This window comes from Fundulus heteroclitus, chromosome 12 (assembly GCF_011125445.2).
Source record: "Fundulus heteroclitus isolate FHET01 chromosome 12, MU-UCD_Fhet_4.1, whole genome shotgun sequence".
NCBI lineage: Eukaryota > Metazoa > Chordata > Actinopteri > Cyprinodontiformes > Fundulidae > Fundulus > Fundulus heteroclitus.
Genome location: NC_046372.1, coordinates 34,184,288 through 34,204,543, shown reverse-complemented (window position 1 = coordinate 34,204,543; position 20,256 = coordinate 34,184,288). Strand labels below are relative to the sequence as shown.

The 20,256-nt window shown below is 41.2% G+C and overlaps 1 protein-coding gene across 2 annotated transcripts in view; it reads left to right on the top strand.

Annotated features, from left to right (window-relative positions):
* LOC105939218 (tetratricopeptide repeat protein 28) overlaps positions 1-20,256 on the top strand; it is a 306,671-nt gene continuing 286,415 nt past the window's right edge. For both annotated transcript variants that reach the window (XM_021307932.2, XM_021307931.2), the window contains exons 1-2: positions 1-272; positions 4,794-5,093. In XM_021307932.2, coding sequence (XP_021163607.2) covers positions 243-272; positions 4,794-5,093 — 330 coding nt within the window. In that variant the 5' untranslated portion in view covers positions 1-242. The remainder of the gene's footprint in view (positions 273-4,793; positions 5,094-20,256) is intronic.

Genomic DNA, 20,256 nt, shown 5'->3' with positions numbered 1-20,256 from the left:
AAGATTTGACAACATGGCGCACTTTCCTTGAGGAAACTTTCTCCTGAACAGCGTATGCAGCTGAGCTTTTCGCGGACTTCCTTCAGCGCCGATCGACCTTCTTCTCCAGCGCAAAGGGGGGACTTACTTGGACAAACTTTGCAGCGCGTCTACATGCACAAACAAACTCGACACTAAATCTGCAGGGATTGGGATGGGATGAGACCGATAAGCCGTTACACAAACACACGCAGTCAGCCAGGATGGAGAGGCAAGCGACTCTGAAAGAAAAGGTAAACAGCTTCCCAGAACAATAGCTTTGCGCTTTCTTTTCTTTCTCTCTTTCTTTTCTTTATTGCTCCGTTTTTATTTTGCCCCGCGTCCTGGGAAGGAAATTCCAAATGACCTCGTAAAATCGATCGATTTTCCAGCCGTGCGTCCTGAGCTGCGCGCCGTGGACTGCTGGAGCAGACACCATAACCAGCCTGAAAGGGTTTTTTTTTTTTTTAATGAAAGGGAATTCATGCAAAACACTTGTCATTGTTGTTCCAGCAGCTTGCGCCGCTCATGCTGGCTGTAGCAGAAAGTTATAGTCGCCACAAGATCAGTCAAACCGAGCTGTTAGTCCGCATGCATGCGTCCGGGTGGATCTCCGTTTGATCACGGTGGAAGTGTGGGGGTCCCCAGAGTTGGTGCAGGCTCTCGTTATCTCTCCCATCTCCACCCTTCCTGCCAGTGCTGCCCACATGCAGAAGGCATGCAGCTCCCCCCCCCCCCCCCCCCCCCCCCCCCCGGCACGCTGCTGCAGACTCCTGGGAGAGAGAGGAGAGAAAGCTCAATGCTTCTACACCCCCCCCCCCCCCCCCCCTTTATAGTCCAGCATGGAAGAAGCACAGAGCTTTCATGTTACCTGCGGCTTTATTAAGGTTTTCACCCAAAGTTCACAGACTTCCCACGCTCAGAGATGAGTCAGCTCTTTTCATGTTGTCATTAGAGCACCGAGACTGTATTGTAACTTTGCTTGATGCTGAATTCCCTTGAGCCACAGAGCTCCCATTTCAGCTGGTCCTCTCTCTCTCTCTCTGTGGGCCTCTGGAAGTAATTACCAAGCCCGCCCTATCCCACAATTCAGCTGGAGGAGGTGTGGTGTGAGAGAGAGGTGCAGTGGACGCTGGCTCCAGAAAAGAGAGGCCGAAGATGGATTTCTGAACGTAGTAACTCTTAGCAAAATGGTTTAACGTTAACAGTTCTAACCTACATTGTGTAATTGCTCAGTAATTACTGGCTGGGTGCTGTTACCGAGGGATTAAACTGCTCCTCCTGTTGGTATAGGGGCTGAGGCGATGGGGATAAACGAAAATGCAACCATGCAGGAGGACTCGGGTTGAACCAGGAAGGGAATTCATCGGTGTCTTTACTCGGTTCAGTTTATTCTGCTGATGCCGGTTCAAACAGCTGCATCCAGATAAATAAAGGTTTGACAGATGTGGAAAAACAGCAGAAGCGCTTTGACCTGAGCCGCGGTTTCAGGCACTGGAGGTACAGTTTTATGCTGTGATTAAAACTTTAATGTGACAAAAGTTGACGGTGCCCTCCTCGCGTCTTGGCACCTCGGTTAAAGACGAAGGAATGCTTTAAAATAAATGTCTCCTTTATTGCAGGATTATAATCTCACACAGAGAAACTACTAAATTGTCGACCCGCTGAAAAGTATTTTTATGTGTTGTACAGTAAATACATTCGATCCATTGTCAGGGCTCCCTTTGCATGAATTACTGCATCAGTGCGGCATGGCATGGAGGAGATGAGCCTCTGGGCTCTGCTGAGGTCTTCAGGAAGCTCGGGTTGCTTCAATGGTGACCTTCAGCCCAGAAGGTCTTGTCTCCCTTTTGAAAAGGCTCTGTGGGTGTGGGTGAGACTAGTTTGCCGTCCAGTCAAGCACAGTAATACTATGGTCATTACACAAGGAATTGATATGTTTGGAAAGTGAAACCAGGATCTCCATAAAGGTTGACAGGAGAGGGGATCATGAAGTGCTGGTGAAGTATCCTCTATAGGTTAGACATTTTTGACATCTGTAGTTTAGACCTTAGACTTTACCTTATTAGGTCCCCGAAGGGCAATTTGTTTGCAGCAAGTAATAGTAGTAGCAACCATCACACAAACAATACTGACAATAGACGAGACAGAAGGATACAAAGCGACTTATAAAGTCAAAGGAGATCAATCTAAAACACAAAGACTGGAGCTAAGACTTGAAGTAAAGCTGAAGTTGAAGTTAAAATTAAAGTGCAGCTATTAAATAGCAACCTTAAATCAGGTTTGTATAAAAAGAGTTTGTATAAAAAGCCAGTAACTTTAGAACAAAAGAGAGTTTTAGTCTGTTGCTTTGACACCTTGGGAGGGCGTATCTCCTACCTGAGAGGAGGGGCTTAACGTCTTTGTACTGGGGGGTCTGCCAACACCACTTTTTTGGCTTTGGTCACTGATCTGGACTTGAATAGGTCCATAATGTCATTCAGTTGTGCTCCAATTATTTTTCTGCATTCTTTAACGACGCTCTGCAAGCGGTTACGGTTTTTCAGATCCAGCAAACCAAACCAGCAAAAAAAAGGAAACGGTGAGAACAGATTCAATAAAACATTTTCATAAAAACACAACCAACATTAAAACTCCTCAATTTTCGAAGAAAGTGCATCCTCTGGTGGGCCTTTCTGCACAGTGCCTGGGACTCAAATGTTAGTTTGTCCGTTTGTTGTCCATCACTACACCCAGGTACTTGTACTCTTGCACCACCTCCACTGCCTGTCCGTTTACTGAGACAGGAGCCTGTGGATATGTCTGTGGATACGTCTGTGTGTGGTTGCCCCTTGAAGCTCTGACTCCAGTCGCATGAGTCTCCACCGAGCTCTTGGATGGGCTATGCATCCCATATCATATTCTAAAGGATGCAGTCAACCCTGTTGCCCCTGCACCATTTTCTATTAGATTTTTTCTGTTCACGAAACTTTCCAGCGGAGCAGCTTTTTCGGCAGTGATCTTTTTTTGGCCGACCCTCCTCGTGTCTTCTTGTGTCGGGTCTCAGTGACTCTCTGGTGGACAGTTGTCAAGTCAGCAGTCTTCTCCATGATTAGAAAAGGCCATAACAAATTTTAACTTTTTGGTAAGTTTCTATCTTATTAGGAGTCTTGTAAGTCCTGGGGTGTGAACATGACATGACTAAGGTGCTTTTTCTGTGAGCAACTCTTCGTAAAGGAAAGACAAGAGAACAAGCCATTAAACTAAGACAGAAGTGTGTTGATCGTTTGAAGTTCATGAAGAATGATTATATGCACGGGCACCTCATGCCCACTGCAGTATGGTGGAGGGTGTGTGATGCTGTGGGTCTGATTCTGTTCCAGAGGGCCTGGGAACCTCGCTGGGGTGAACTCATCGTGAACGCCTTGAAATATAAGGACGTTTAAAAGACAAAATCTAGTCAACTCTGCCAGAAACCTGAAAACGGGTTATCAGGACAGTGATACAACAGACATGGCTGAATCAACACAGAAATGTTTCACCAGACACCGTCCACAATTGTCTCTGTCCTCAGACCTGAATTCTGGAGAGGACATGCGAGCTGAAGCACAGAAAGCAAATGAGGGAACCCAGGACTCGATTATCTAGAGAGATTGTACCAAGAAGAATAGTCAAAGATCCCACTTTATTACTTCAACCTTGAGAAATGTAAATGGAGAAACTTATTTGTTGTCCTATTGGCAAAAGGGGGGTGGTTAAGATTATTGACAGGGGTGTCAATAATAGTAAGGCCTGTGATTTGGTAAAAGAAAAGAAAGAGAAACAAACAAAAACAACCCAAAAAACAAAACATTGTTCCACTGAATAAATTCATTCAAATTAATATTAGATGTTCTTGAAAAGTGGGAGATCTTGCTACTTTAAGATTATATTATAGCTTTATGTCTTAGAAATTTTACAAATTTTTACTCTTGATCAAAAATCAGTTTTTCACCAACAAAGATAGAGATACTTCGGAATGATTAAGTACATCTCAGAGTATGAAATTATTAGAAACAAATGCCCCAATGTTTAGATTAAGTTTAATAAGGGATTTAAAACTAAAACAAATAAAAAATCACAGGGATCGCTATCTGTCTTTCTGCATTGAACATTTTATTCAATACGAAGGACTATTTTCACGCTTTTCAGGAAGTGTTGTTGCAATAAAAACAAAGAAAAAATAAAACAACAACAAAAAACCTGTGAATCTCACTAACACATGATGACAATAAAGATTCTTAATTGCTGCAGGCACTGGTCTGAAAGATAACAGATGAAATTAATAACACCTATGATTAAATCTAGTGTTGGGCATTACTTTAGGTTTATTAATCACGTCTGTGCTTCAACGTTGCAATACCCTATTTCTTTTTTTTTTTAGCTAAAGTTCTGCACTATCCACAATTGTTGCAAGGAAGGAAGAACGGCTGAATGTGGGCTGCTTCGTGCGACTCTCTTTGACGGCCTTCTTCATGAAATTTCCCTCACACTCCAGCTGCTGTTTTTGTCAGTGGACAGCAGGCGTTTTGTCACATTACAGCAGCCAAAGCACAGCACATGAATATTTCACGCGCATGTTTGTTTGGCATCTCAGCAGCGCTCGTCATCAGGAGGCTGTTGTGGTTTACCAGGATGCTTGTTGGAGCGCAGCCTTCGTTAACTAGTTAATTTGTTTCACCTGTAAAAAAGACAACCTTGTTGATGCTTTTTTTTTCTAGCTAAGCTAATTTTTCTCTCTCTGCCCATTCCTCCAGTTTTCAGTCTTCGGCTCTCGGACAGCGGGCAGGCCTATTCGGTGCATTGGCGGGGACGACGGGTCGAGGTGCGGCCTCAGCAAGGCCGAGTTCATGGAGAAAGTGCGGCAGAGCAACGAGGCGTGTCAGAAGGGCGACTTCCAGGAGGCCGTGCGGTTGTGCGGCGACGCTTTGCAGGCCGACCCACAGAACTGCATCCTATACAGTAACCGTTCGGGAGCGTTCCTCAAACTGGGCCAACACCAAGCAGCTCTGGAGGACGCCGAGAAAGCTTGTGGGCTCAATCCCAAGTGGCCAAAGGTAAGGGTTCCTTTAAAAAAATGCTTAATCATGGTACTGATATTATCTCTCTGATGCTGCTATAATCAAACATTTTAAAGGGGACAACAATATAACAATATTCATTTTTGGGTATATAATATGATCTGTTGTGCACTGATGAGGTCCAGTGAATGTCAAAAGTGAATACCAAAGGGGCTGTTCAAGGTCAGCTTTGCTGCGTTGCTCAAAAATGGTCAGATCAGAAAACGGGTTGCCTATCTACGTAATTCATATCATCCAATCAGAGCACACCATAAAAAAAACAGACCCCCATCCCCCTCAGCTGATGCACCAGCCGTGAGTCGAGCTAGCATGTCTGACTGCTCCACTCCAGAGGAGGAAGGGGAGGAGCGGCAGCCCCAGATCAGCCTCACTGTATCGGCTCAAACAGGAGGCAGACATATATTCAACCATATTCAACCTCAGACTAACCTCACAGCGGTTACTAAAAAGGGGAGCTGATATGTCCGAGGGTGGTCTAAAATGCGTGAAGCTTCCACTTACTCCAGAAGGACGAGAGAAACACAGAAGAGTGGCTGAAGTTCATTTATGGGGACTTTACATAAGACTGCTGATGAAGATTCTCAGTCATCCAGGTCATGGTCATTCTTTTTTTGGAATTTACTGAAGACTGTTTCCAGTGGGGGAATTCAAGTCGGAGTTTTTGAACAAACGGATCAAACAAAAAAACTTCGGTACCGATACAGAAGGTGGCGACCACAACGCTGTCATTACCCATAAGTTTATTTCATTTCTAAATGCTGTCAAATGTAAGGAAGGTGTGTTTGTAACTGAAAAATACAGATGACTGAAGCTAAAGCGATTTTCCTGTCGCTGCCCGGGAGATCCATCCTCTGCATATTCCTGTGTTGCAGCAGGGCTGCTGCAGCGAGCTCCCCGCCGCCCTGCGGCTTTTTATTTCAGTCCCACTAGGGCTGGACGATGTAGAAAAAAAAGCATATTGATAAAATAGAAATCATATTGATCGATATAAAGTGCAGCCCTGGCCATTTTATGCTGTTGCTTAGCAACCAACATTTAGATACAGAACACACAAACACTGAATTCAAACTCAAGCCTTTATTCAACCAACTTTTTACCAGAACTGCAAGTATTTAAAAAAAAAAGAAAACGAACGCTTGTTCTCTGAACTCTTTGAAGGGGGCGGAGCCTTCCTGGGTCTGCGTTTGTGATTGGTTGGGAGGATGTAATGACTGTAATATTAACCTACATGATATACTCTAATGCAAAAGGAAGGAAAACTGTTCTATTTAACTTTTTATTGACCCTTTTTTCGATCATCAATATACGTCTATCGATCAATATATATGTATATTGTTATTGAATTATGTCCCACTGTGTTGAATCATACTGGCAGGTTAAAGCCTTTGGTCAGCTTGACCTCGCCTCTCAGACATCCGGCTGCAACACAAACACTTCCATTAGCCAAAAAAACATAATAATGGATTTGCAGCCGAGAAGGACTGTGTGTGGATGGAGGGAGAAAGTGATGTGGGGGTGACCGGGTTTCCAAATATGGTTACAGCCAGTCAGAGTGAAGTCAACGTGGTAGAGCTGCATATCATTACCACAACCAACCGTTTTACTGAGGAGGGACATTTGGCCTGACAAAATAACAAGCTGATGTTATTTTGTTTTATGAAATTTACACAATATCAACTACATCAAATGGTTTATACAGTGATGTCATGACACCTTTAAGAAATGTCTCTGTTTCTTTTGTTTTTTTCCCCCCATAATTTATTTGTAGAGGTTTTCACGGCACTTCTGAATCATGGTCCTGTATCCACTGTAGTTATTGGATAATAGTTTGGTACAAGTATGGTTCAAAAGCTAAAAGAAACAAATGCAACAACCAAATTCTAAGTTTCTTTTGCACGTTTATCTAAATTAGCAACAGCAAACCATGTCTAACTGCAAGGCAGGATTTGAAAGCTAGTAAATTCTCCATAAAATTAAAAACCTTCTGAAACTGTGTTTGTGGTTAAACGAAATAGTCCCGTAGCTGTGTGAGCTACACCACAAGTAACATTAGTGGTACCTGAGTAGCATTTAGTTAACCTGGCCAGCCAGGTTGATAATGTGTAGCACTGTATGTTCTGCACGTTGTCAATCTGGGATTACTCCTATTGAATCCATTTGGGGAAAGGAGCAGAAAGGAGCAGAACTCAAGGCACTTCTTGCTGTTCTACTATCAAAGAAGAAATTGTGAATTCTTACAAGACATATGTCATAGGACTCCTCCCGTATGACCTGAAGCAGAACAGAGAGAACCCAGAACAAGTTTTAGTTGCTTTTACTGTCTTTCCTCTGATGTCAGAAGAGGAATCTGAGAATGAAACCAAAGCCAGGCTAACTGCGATCCAGTTGTTAGTCAGAAAACCAATGGGCTGCAATAACTGCTGTGCTCAGTGACAAGCTAATGGCTATTGGCAACGCTGGGTGATAAGATCCAAACTTTCAGGACTGGAATTATCACTACAGCTAGCACCACGGTTTTAACACACAGCAGCCATATTGGATTTTAAGGTTGAGATTGTCACTCAGAATTTTCACTTCAGGGTTCTTCTGGTCTAATTCTCATTTCAAATTTTAACTTGAACACTTGTATTTCTGTGCAAAAATTGAACGCACAATTAAACTGCCAGTTTAATCTAAGCATGCAGGTACATTCTTTTTTTTTCTTTAAAAAATTAGCAAAGTGGAAAGTCATGCTGTTCATCTAATTTCTATGTCCTCTTTTAGAGATGTGGTAATAGTTCTAAAAATTTTTTAAGAAAACACTGATATAACTCAAATATCAGACAAAAAAACGAAGTAAAACAACTGGCAGGTGTCTTTCATGTTGTAATAATTTAACAATAGGAAAATAGAGCATGTCTTATTTAATTTGTTCCTAACGTCACAGAACATAATAGGCTGTACGAACCTAAATAAATTGTTACAGTGTAAAATACTAAATGGAAAGCTATCTACTGAATGTTAAACAACCACTCACCTGATGTTATATTGTTTAAATACTGGGTCACTTGTTAAAAACTAATCAGTATATAGTGTCTGATGGTGCCAAGTAGAGTATTTAATGTTTTTTTTTTTTTTAAACTTTAGTAAGACTTGCAAAGTGTCCATAACAAACTGCAAAGTAGTAGGGGAAAGTAAAATAACTGGATGTCATGGACTTAGATTAAATAAAGAAACAGTCTGTCATCATCTAATGATTAACTATGTGACTATATAATTTTAGAAGGATTTAGTTCACCATGTGTCCAACCCCCCCCCCCCCCCCCCCCCCCCCTTCAGTGCATCACTCTGTGCTGTGGTGATTAACCAGAAGCAGGTTGGTCTAAGTTTAACCACTTACACGTCATTTCTCCGACCCATTGTTGCATTGCTTTGGTGTGGAATGCTTTAAATAGAGGCTCAATTGACTTTTTTCCCTCTCAGTTAACAGAAAACAATAAAGCACGTACATGCGTCCTGATCTGGATGAGAGCACCTGTGAGTGACATCTCTACCGTAAGGTTCAGTACGACTGCATGTACCGTTACGCCTCCCTGGATTAGCATTTTTGTTTTCTGCTCCGGTGTCTCACTCATGACTCGTCTACATAGCTGGATTTCATAAGTTCAATATGAGGCTGCACTTTAAAACGAGCGGTGTCACATCTGAAAACAGAAATAACGATAAATCATAGTCATGGGCACACAGTTACAGTGAATCAGCATTGTTGCGCAACAAGTTAATGCATTTTTTTTTTGCTAATAAGATCAAAGTCGATTTATCTCCAGTGTCCAGTGTTTCAAATTCCAATCACATTTCCACTCCTCGGCTGCCGCTCTGTGACGGCTGATCAATACAAACTTTTCTGGGCTCTTGTCTTTGATCATGTCCGGGCCACGAGCACTAACCTGCGATGGATTTCACATTACTCTCCCACAGAGATCACTGGAGCGCCGATCCCTCTCGCTGATAGAAATGCATTGATTTCGCGATTTAGTACGGAGGGATACTTTTGTCTTTCAAAAGAGAGATTGATGGTGATGTGGTGGAGTGCTATCGATGATAATTTGTCGCTACCAGTGATGCATCAGGGGCCTGCTCCTCTTTTATCTGGGGCCATGCAGCTCCACAAGCTCCCATAGGCCTCCTACTCTGTGAAGAGGTGTGATCGCAGTAGGGATCGAAACGGTGTCTCTTTGCGCTAATGAAAAAATATTATTAATTAAATGTGTTTACTTTTTTGCTGCGAGTCTTTATCTCTGCATTAAAATCAAATGTCTCTGGCTTATTTAAGTGAGCTTTTATAACCCTCCTCTGCAGTGAGAACAAACTATAATTGAAAATTCCTGCCAAAAAACAATTCTACTCCTTTTTTATATGCCATCCAAGTACAAAGAAGCCTTTGTGGTCTGACTGGGGGATGGTTGGCTTAATCTAAGCTGTGTAGCTGTTCTTTTTCTCGGATTTAGCGCCTGACAGCCCCGACGCTCGTTCACAAGTTTGGATTATCGGGCTTGCTGTCAATGTATAGCTTGACCCCCTTGTTTTATGCTCAAACATGAGGCAAAGGGATTAACACATCTGTGGTATTGGCATCTGTGCTGAGAGATGCGTGCCTTCCAGATGAAGTCTCTTTCATCAACACTAGGGGTCATTGTTACACAACAGAAGCAGCCAAATTAACTTTTTGATTCTTTTTTTTGTTCAAAGCTCAGGGAATCTACCTTGTTATTGTAACCGTTTTTTATTTGTATTACTGAAATTTTTTTTAACACATATATGATAATTATGGCACTTATATCTAATGTTTTTTCACATCACTTAAATCAATGTTTGCTTTTATATGATTTGCACGTTGCTGTGAACATCTAGTGGGTTACAGGTTTCTTCTCTTTCGGCTTTGTCTTATTCATACAAAAAAAAATACAAAAATACCAACAAAAAAAAAAGACGGTTTTTCGAATGATGATTCAACTTGTTAAAGAGGAGCAAAGTTATCCAAAACAGCCTGGCTCTACATGAAAAAGTTATTGTCCCCGTGGTGTCAACTACTGCCATCACACGTGTGATACACCTATAGGTTTTATTTCGCTTACATTTAAGGGTTTTAGAGCATGAAAAACCTATTTAAGGCCATGCCAGAGAATTTCCAGTGGATATAAGTCCAGACTTTGCCACACCTATGTGTGTTTTTGTGTGTATGTGAGTGTTTTTCTTGCCATTCAGAAGTGGGCTTGCTGTTTTGCTTTGGAGCATTGTTCTGCACTGCAATTGTGCTGAGCCTAAAATCAAAAGTTAACATTATCCTTCAAGGTTTTTGTTGTTGAGGGCATAATTCATGATTTCATGAATTACAGCAAGTCTAAAGCAGCAAACCCTGCCCAGACTATGACACTACCACCATGTTTTAGGTGTAAGGTGACTTTTTTTTTCAGAAATGCTTTGTTGTTTTTACGCCACATGTAATGCCACACACACACACACACACACACACACACACACACACTTTCCAAAAAGCTATTTATGCCCGTTTTTGTCGTTCTGGGTTCTGTTGTGACCACCTGAATGAGTCATTGATTCGCTCTAAGAGTAATTTTGGCGGGCCCGCCGCTCCTGGGAAGGTTCATCACTGTTGCAAGTTTTCTTCATCCGTGGATAATGGCTCTCGATTTGTTTTGCTGCAAAACCTTAGAAGTGGCGCGGTAACCCTTTCCAGACTGGTAGAAACCAGCGACTTTGTTTCTCATCTGCTTTTGGATTTCTTTAAGCAGATGTTGCCGTTTCAGATCTTTTAGCTTGTGTCTTGTTGTCAGTCGAGATCAGTTTTAAGTCATTTACCGATTCTATCAGTTAAGCAGTAATGATGTGTGGCTCACAAAGAGGTATGATTCCCCCAAAAAGTGTGATTCCCTGGGGCGTGGGTTGTTATATTTATGTCAAATAAATGATTATATTTGAAACAATCATTAGAAAACTACATGTTGTATTTTCTCATACTGTTTATTTTTATAAAAAAACATTTGACGATCTGAAACATTTAAATATGACAACGCAGCAATAACAAAACACATCCATGGGGGGTTGAGTAATGTTTTACTGCATCGTTTTGCAACTCTTATAAATTCTGTGATATTCCACGAGTTGAGAATCAATTGGTAATGGTGGTCTGGTTTTTTTGCCTCTGGGAAAGCCAGCCTCGATGCTGTGCTGTCCATCTGCTGTGCCTGGATGTTTAATGAAGAAGCAGGGATTAAATCACAGGACTGTGCTGGCGTTCGGATCCTGCACTAGTCCATAATATCATCAATCATACCTTCCTGTGACTGCACTTCTGCGTTGGCCCGTCAAGCAGTGACAGGCCTGGCGCTGCCGCCCCGAGCACAGGCGAGCAGGCCCACCCTCCTGAAGCCCACAGACCCGCCTGTAAAGGAACTCCCCGTCTAATCTGTCACCTCTTTGTGCTTTGACTGCCAGAAAACACATTCTGAGAGAAGAAAGAAAATGTGTGGTTAAATGACCCAAGACAGCTTTAGGCCCCTTTTGTGCCTCTCCTTCTTACTGAATATAAAAAGCCTAAATGGAACAAAATAGAGTGCCGTTCCATAGACAAGGGGCACACACTTCTGCGTCTGCTCACATTCAGCCCGCGTTGGATGGAAAGTCTGCGGTGTATGACCAAGCTGCTCTTCCTGCGCTTTATTCATTTTGAAGTACAAAAGGAATGCTGCTGTTGCAGACTTTTGCACTTCAGCTTTTTGACTGATGTAAGAATGAGCCATTTATCTGTGGTGGTGGTGGTGGGGGCGAAATCCTCAGCATTAGTGTGCTCTGAGTGCCGTGCTTTGTAAATTCTTTGGTTTGCCTCGTGTGTCTTCAAAGGTTCACATGAGTGATCGGGAGGACCGCATTCTCTCTAGACCGAATCCCAGTGTGCTCTGCTCCTCCATCTGGTCCCTCCCTCTCAACGCTGCTGTTCCAGTGACAAGTTAAACAAACAGCCCCCCCCTCTGCTATCACTCTCAGTCCCCGGCTTGAGCATTGGCAGGGGTGTTTCAAGGGGACCTGGAATAAAAAGCTGGCAGCGCAGCGTCAGGGGAGACATCACCATCAACATCATTTTCATAGCTTCTGATTATGGGCTATAATGGTGCTTATCAGGGGGCTTTCTGGCTCCTTAAATCTTCTTGCCAGAGTTGCAAATGAAACCTGCTAATAATGGGGGCGAAACACCATCAGGGCTTCTGTTTTCAGATGAGGTTTCAACATATTTTTTATTTTTTTTTTCAACGGATGCCATCGTCTGGATCAATTTCTCTGTTTTAGCGGGATAAAATATCCATTCACATCCCAGCAGAGGGTCCCCGGGTTTAACAGAGACAATGACTGTTTGCACTGGAAAAGGTCACAGTGTGTGGAGCGCTGAAAGGGGACTTTAATTACAGAAGCACCATATCCAGTAATTGTGCAGGGAGTGGATGCTGACACCCTGATGGTGCATAAAGCCTCTGCTTCTTGCTCTGTCGGGCGATGCAGCTGGATCGAGGTTTTAATGTATGTAGAATATAAAGGAGTGGAGTCCAAACGGTTTTTGCCATGAGGGCTATTACAGTCAAGCGCTCGCATGCCACAAAATGTTTCTTTTCTTTCTGAAAATGCAAAAAAACCCCAAAAAAACACAGTTTTACTATGTGCCACATTTTAAAGGAACATTGACCAATAAATACTTGTAGATCCTTGTTTGTTTTTAATATTTTGGTTTAGATTGTTTTTGTCTTCTCAGCAACAAGAACTGGACAGGGGTCACTAAACCGTCTAAAGAACTTGGTGTGTTCTGCCAAGGTTAATGATTGGGTCTGCTTTGAGTAAAAGTCGCTGGATATACGTGGTTCTATTCATCCGTCCATTATCTACACCCGGTTATCCTTTCCAAGCCTTTAAGGAGCCGGTGCCTATATATGTATGTGCTTCTATTTACTATTCAAATAAAAAGAAAGCAAAAAATTTGGTTTATACTAGATTAATGCTTTGTGTTGTACCAAACATTTCAAGAAGATTTTGTCATTGAAATTTATGACCTAAAATGTGCCCATCTACCTCTGTTTGTGGGCCAATGCTGTACTATTCTTGGATTGTGATCAGAAGCCACACAAAATTATGCAAATGGACTGCGGGCCATTCCTGGGACACCCCTAGTACAGAGAGAAGAACTATATTGGATTTGTTTGACTCGACAAGCTTATGTTTTTGCAGCATTGCCGGCGATCTTCTTTTCATGTGGGAGAAACCCACTGAGGTATTGTGCCGGTCAGATTGACTGTTAAAGTTTATACCTCTTGATCTTCTTCACGATTTTTTTCCATTACCATTACAAATTTTTGTGTATTTTATTGGGATTTAACACAAAGTGGTCAACAGTTTTGAAATGTTTTGCATTTGTGGCATTTATATATAGTTCTCTTAATGCTGATTCTCAGTACAACCAATCACCTTCAAAAGGGATAATTTGTAAAAATGTAAACATGTAAAAAATGTAATACAGAAAACTGAATGCCTTGAAAATTCAACTTTTCTGCACCCCTAGAGACTCCAAGGACACAACAAAATGTATCTAAGAGCTAAAAAAGTGTTTTTTACATATGTTGCCTTTAAAGGTATATAGCCACTCAATATGCTTATAAAAAAAGACCAAAAACTGTTTGATCATGATAAAATATGGTTACATACACCAAGCCTCCATCTTGATAGTGTTTTGGTAATCCTTTTTGAGACGAAAAATAATTTGCTCCCAGGCGCGATTAACAAATATAAACAGACGTGATAACATCTAGCGACAGTGTCGCAGAACTACTATCATAATGCCGGTTCGAGCCTGAACCTCTGCAATGCTTCATAATAAAGCGGCAGCTCGGCGTGATCGAAGAACAATCGTTATTAATTAAATAAAATCTACAAAAACTTTAACAGCTTTATATCAGAACATTTATTCATGTCAATCAACTCTGCGGTCACATCTGAGCCTCGGCAGGTTTAGCGTCCACTTCAGTGAACTGCAATGTTCATGCTGTATTCCCAGCGACATTCCAGTCTCTTTCCTCTTGGAATCATATTTTTCTTTTTGCGTTTTTTTTCACTGGATCTTGGACCTTTCTTCATTGTTTCGCTGGGAGATGCTAATAGCTGTAAGCCGCGTCCTTGTTTTAACCCCTGCTGCGCATGCACAGTATGCACTTCAGTTAATATACAGAAAAGGCTTTATTTACTAACTAATTGAGCAAAACCAAAGCATCAAACACCAAAATAACAACTAATATGCCAGCAATACATGATAATCTTTCATAAAAACTTTGTATGCAACCAGAGTGAGCTACTGACGTATAAATAAATAAAGTTAAATAATGGGACAATGCACCTTCAAGACTCAGATGGAGGTACACCTTCTACCAGAATACCCAGAATATGCTTAGGGTTGGTTAAGATGTTTAAGTGTTGCAATGGCACAGTCATCATCTACGTAAATCCAGTTGACAATCTGTGGCAAGGCTTGCAAACTGTTGTTTACAGACATATTTTTCTAATCTGATTAAGCTTGAAAGTTTTTTTGGCAACAGTTTGAGTTTCTTGATCTGCAAAGTTGGTAGACACATACCCCAAAATGTATATTTGCTTTGAAAAGCTTTCCTAGTAAATGTTGACAAAGGCAAGTTGAATACATTTGCTCACCACACTCTTCAGATCTTTATTTCTGATAAATTTAAAAAGAATATATAATTTCCCTTCCACATCACAACCATGCATTACTATCTACTGAGCTTTTACATAAAATCCCAATGAAGCACTTTGATGTTTTGCTTATAATACATGACAAATGTAAAATGTTATATAGGGAGGAATACTTTTTCAGGTATGATATGTATATGTTTATGTATGTATATATATATATATATATATATATATATATATATATATATATATATATATATATATATATATATATATATATATATATGTGTATGTATGCATGTATGTATGTATATGTTTATGTATGTATATATATATATATATGTATGTATGTATGTATGTATGTATGTATGTATGTATGTATGTATGTATGTATGTATATATATTTATATGTATGTATGGATGTATGTATGTATGTATGTATGTATGTATGTATGTATAAATATTTTTTTTGGAGTCTTCTTCACTCAGTTGCACCATTAGCACTGAAAACCGTTTTTGTCAGCGGGACATGAAAAGGCCAGATATGGCTTTATTACTGATTGGGGAAAAAAAACATGTTGCTTTTGAGTTTTGAACAGGGCTGTTTCCAGTCACAAGCCGACCTCTTGGTGCATCTCTATGGCTTACCAGCAGGTCGTTTGCTTTAATAGCGCATTTCAATTTAGTGAGTTTATTTTTAGCAACGGACGTTGACACACTCGCTGCCCTTTTCCGATCATACATTGCAGTCCTCGTTCTGCACACGTTTTTATGCCTTTTAAAAGATATCGTTATGGAATAGGGGGTTAAAGTGGACCCACTCCTGTTATACCTCTGATCCACCTCGGGAGATACTTCCAGAACGGTAATGGCCATCAGATGTAAGGGAAAGTCAGGATGTGATGCAGTGATGTGTACTGAACACAAAGACAGCAGCAGCAGCAGCAACATACAAATTCATAGGTGCAGAGAAACAATAGTCAATTTACAATCTCCCAGCAGAATCTGATGCCGATTATGACATGTTGAGGATGGCACACAAGAACTCTGCTTGTATTTAAAACACTGAAGGTATTTGGACGGCCACATGATGATCACTGACACAGAGATCACCAGATTCAGGGGAAATGCTCGCTCAGGTCAACGTTGCTGGGTTCCACATTTGGTTCCACGCTTAATGTTTAGATAGCGCACACATCTCTGTCGTTGTTATTTATACCTATCATAATAAACAGATGATGTTTGTGTTATTAAATTAACTCAATTATACCCTGTTATACTTTAAATTTTAATTGAAATCATACTTTGAAATCATATCGAATTCTGGCCTAATGTTTTAGCACTGAAACGTCCCTTCAGTGACAAAATTAACAGCCATCGCTGTCCTTTTTACTACCACCTTATGTTTTCATTGGGGTCAAGTTGAGTGTCCTCACCATGTAAGCTTAATGTTGTTTTGTCCAATACAGAGGAAGGACATCCCATAATATTAGTAAAACCAGAGTTTCAGTTTTACTGCTAAATGGCACATGTTAGCATAGCATATACCTCCAGTGACCTTGTAGGGCAGAGTGCCGCTCTATAGATGATAGCTAGCAACTCCAAACAAGGTCCGGAAACAAATCTTTGCCTCAAGTGAAGGAGTTCAAGTTCCTTTGCTCTTGTTCATCAGTGAAATTAAAATGCGGTGGGAGATGGATAGGCAAGTCAGAAGTTGACTTCAGATAAGTATCTTGCACAGAGCATAGATAGACAAACAACCAATGACCACACAATTCTTTTGATTTGCTTACATCCGACCAGCTCAAAGAACTGTGTTGCTTTGTTTGTTGTGCTGTACTGTGTATGCAATGATTCTGCTGGCTCGTTAGTTGCTTGGTGTTAACGTGAAAGATTGCCAGGTAGTATGTGTTATTTTTTTTCATCTTACCTTTAAGGTATTTTTCCAAGGCAGGATGTCAAACAAGAGCTGGATGCTCTCAAAGCTTTATATAGACAACCTGATATGGGAACTCATGTCTATCTATACAAACTATTTCATTCCATCATAGTTATAGTAACAGATCTGGGTATTGGTACATAATCTGTTTTGTCCTTTTGCTTTTATGATGGAACTCCAATTAATGGTAGTTTAAGTAAGATGCAGGAGGAGCTCCCAGTATAAAGCTTGGAGTAGAAGCTCCCACGGGGAGGCTTGTGCAGTTTGAGCTTCAATAAGCACCTCGTCCTAGAGCTCCATAGTCAGGGGCCTAGCGCTGTCTTGTAATTTTGATTAGTTTAGTTTGATTATTTGAAGATTTTTTTTTATTTTCCATTGGGATATATTTTGTTCTTCACAATTTTGTTCCTGTAAATATTTTTTGCTCTGTCATCTAAGCTCTGCACCATTGCTTCCCCTTGCTGCAGAGAACAGAGTAGAATTAAGCACCAGCTGGAGCACGAAGTCTCTGATTCCCCCTTCCAACATTTGGCCAAATCCTACACTGGGGGTTGTGGGTAAATGATCAGGAGTTCTCCTTATGTTTTTTGAGGCCCGTTCTACCGGGAGGAATCATGCATCCCTTTAGACCTGGGAGCGTCTTTGGATCCCTCAGAATGAGCCGGAGTGTTTTTTGGGGACGGGGGCACCCGAGTTTCCCTCTTGCACTTGTTACCCCCGTGTCCTTACCTCAGATAGGTGGATTGCTGCATGGCTGATTGATAGCGAGGGGGATGGATGGATGTATAATTGGCTTGAATTTTTTTTAAAGGTTTTTTTTTTGGCACTGGTTGCCTTTATTGAACTGTAACTTGGCAGGAAAGAGTGGAGCGAGAAGTGGAACACATGCACCAAATGGCCAGAGACTGGGAATTGAACCGTGGACATTTGTATGGAGACTCAAACCTCTGCACATTGTCCACCTTCTCAACCAACTGTGCCACCCAACACCCCGTAGTTTTATACTCTATTTTTAGAAAATAATTAAGAAGTAGCAATGGTTTATTTTTATTTCATATATCCTGTTATATGCAATAAATTTACACTGTGTTCCTCTTCTCTGGATGATATTGATGACGTGGATCCGTCCAGATGTAGAAGATCAAATACCTCTTGCTAATCTTGACAGCTGAGGGAGTCAATTTAACTCCTTGGTCAGTAGTAATGGCTCTCCAATAGTCCGTGTTCACTCTCCAATGAAACCAACCCTTGCACTAGCCAGTTGGAGGTGAATGTCCCACTATGGTAAATTTAGTCAGTTGTTTCAGCATCAAGATGACTTGGAGGACACCCACCACCTTGTTGTCTAGACGGGAGGAAATTACCTGCCAAAGTTGTTGGTTTGTCCAGCTGCATTCACACGTTTTTATGGAGACAAAAACACCGCAGTGCCCTACTTGCAGATTTACATGCGACTTGAGTAGTTAAAGCTGTGAATAATCCATCCGGTTATCCAAGGGACCAACATTGGCTGTGGAGAAAGCCCTGATATAGAGCTGTTTTGTGGAGGTTAGCTCTGCTCAGCCAGCTCGCCCAGTCCTCTCCTCCTGTAAAAGCTTCCCACAATCCTCCATGCATCATCAAAGGTTATGCTTATCAAAACTCAAGAAAACGGCTATCCATTGTAGCGTATTTAGCCCAAAAAAACCCCGAACCTTTCCTGAAGCAAGAGAAGCCGCTGCAAAAACTTGCACAACCATTACTGAATAAATTATTCCTGTACTCTAATTTATTCTGCAACGGTTTGCAACATCTTCAAGCTGTGTCTCATGGTATCTGTGTGGAGAACCTGACCAAGAGAAATTCTCATGAATCTACTCTACGATAAACATTTTACAGTACCGTAACTGAGAAAGAAGCAAGTAATGACAGTTCAAAGGCAACTTCTCCATCTCAGTTCATCCTGCTGAATTGAAATTAGTAGAAAGGAGATGAGCTTGACAGATGTGGAGTGAAAAATGATAGACTCATTATGATTTTATAGCTTAAAGAAATATGCTAGGCTTTGACGGCCCAGAAAATGTAGCATAAAGTCCCAGATTTGAATCCTTCCCCACTGTGCATGGTAATGAAACTGCATATTATATTCTGTGATTAAAGTCATGTTCAAATGTAAAAAGAGCGCAGAGAATGAGAAATGTCAGATTAAAATGTGCATGGAAAAATAAATCACCTCAGCCAAAATAAATGTTGTGTTTTTCCAGAATTTCTGTATCCATGTTTGACATTTTGAAAAACAAAACAAAAAATACTGTTATTCCCCGCTCCCTCTCCTCTTGAAGAGGTGGGCTCTGAGTTTTTTTTTTTGTTTAGTTTTTTTTTAAAGAGGAGGGAAAATCTTCCTGACGGCTTCAGCTTCCCACTGTTCCTCTGGTGTTTTTCACCCGAGCTTCCAGCGCTCACCATGGAGAGAGTGGAGTCATGAACCACTAATAAGAGGGTTCCGTTTTGCTTCAACCCAGCCGAGGCTTGACCTAATGAACAAATCAAATGAATGCCATTTAATTATAGGCCGGAGAGCTGGAGGGCTGGCGCTAGTGGGCACAAACCTGATATTATTTGTCTGGAAAATCTGTGAAATGAGCGGGAGCAGTTCAATTCTGCCCCCCCTCTACTCGCTAAGCAGTGCAGCACATGTGCTCTGGCTATGATAGAGGGAAAATGACCACTCACACACACACACACACACACACACACACACACACACACACACACACACACACACACACACACGTCTGCTGTTTTGATTTGGACACCGCTTCCTTCCAGCTCTGTCGGTCTTTACGCAGATGAGATGGACCGAATCTTGAGCTGAGGTTGTCAGTTTTCTTGTCCCTGCTGCTCTCCTCTGCTTGGTTTCCACAACAAAGTGTCTCTTCTCTTTGTCCTGACTTACCCTCTTTGACAGCAATCTTGAATCCTACTAATTTAGAACTGGAATTACTCAATAATGTGTCTGTGAGCTTCTGTGTAAAAGGAGCTGTAGTAAAAAACCAAAACCCTCGTTTTGAGCCTCATAATTCCCTCAGTGCAAATCTACCATGTCAGTTAAATGGCTAGTGTCTCATGCATTGGACCCTTTAATCCTCCATCATTGTTTTTATCACCTTTTTACTGAACTTCCACCAGAACAAAAACACAGACCTTAAAACTGGAGGTACTATGGTATGGTTCAGATATCTATGTGTTATGTTTATGAAAATCTGTGGTACTTGCAAACAGTTGTTTCGAATCTGACTGATTAATCATGATTAATCGCATTGTATGCGCAAACTCCAAGAATGAATTCAAAAGTAGTGTAAAGAGCACTTTTATTTTAATGTTCTGCTGCCATATGAACAAAAGTGTTGGAACATTTGTAGCACTTATCAGTAACACATATTTAGTGTAAAGCTCAACTTAAACATGTAAAACAAAAAATAG